Genomic DNA, 285 nt, shown 5'->3' with positions numbered 1-285 from the left:
GGGAAAGTAAATATGAATCTCGTACCTTTAGTCCTGCCAGCTCATCTTGTCTGGCAGACAGTTCTGACTCGAGCGTTTTGATCTGACGTTCAAGTGTGGCTTTATTGAATTCTAAGTCCTGAATTGTACTTTCATATTTCCTCTTGTCAGCACTTCTCCCATCTTGTTCATTTCTATGAGAAAAGTACATTATCTTTACTTTTCTCATATCTCTAAAAGGCTATGAAACATTACTTGCCTACATAAAATTACCATAAGGATAAAGAATCTGATATCTAATTCTAC

At 35.8% G+C, this 285-nt stretch overlaps 1 protein-coding gene across 1 annotated transcript in view; it reads right to left on the bottom strand.

Annotated features, from left to right (window-relative positions):
* Positions 1-285, bottom strand: part of LOC119582077 (carboxy-terminal kinesin 2-like) — a gene marked incomplete in the record, with an annotated part of 18,854 nt that overhangs the window by 5,816 nt on the left and 12,753 nt on the right. The window contains 1 exon segment of the mRNA XM_037930324.1: positions 26-173. Coding sequence (XP_037786252.1) covers positions 26-173 — 148 coding nt within the window.

The sequence above is a fragment of the Penaeus monodon genome, chromosome 15 (assembly GCF_015228065.2).
Source record: "Penaeus monodon isolate SGIC_2016 chromosome 15, NSTDA_Pmon_1, whole genome shotgun sequence".
NCBI lineage: Eukaryota > Metazoa > Arthropoda > Malacostraca > Decapoda > Penaeidae > Penaeus > Penaeus monodon.
This window is presented reverse-complemented; position numbering and strand designations above follow the sequence as displayed.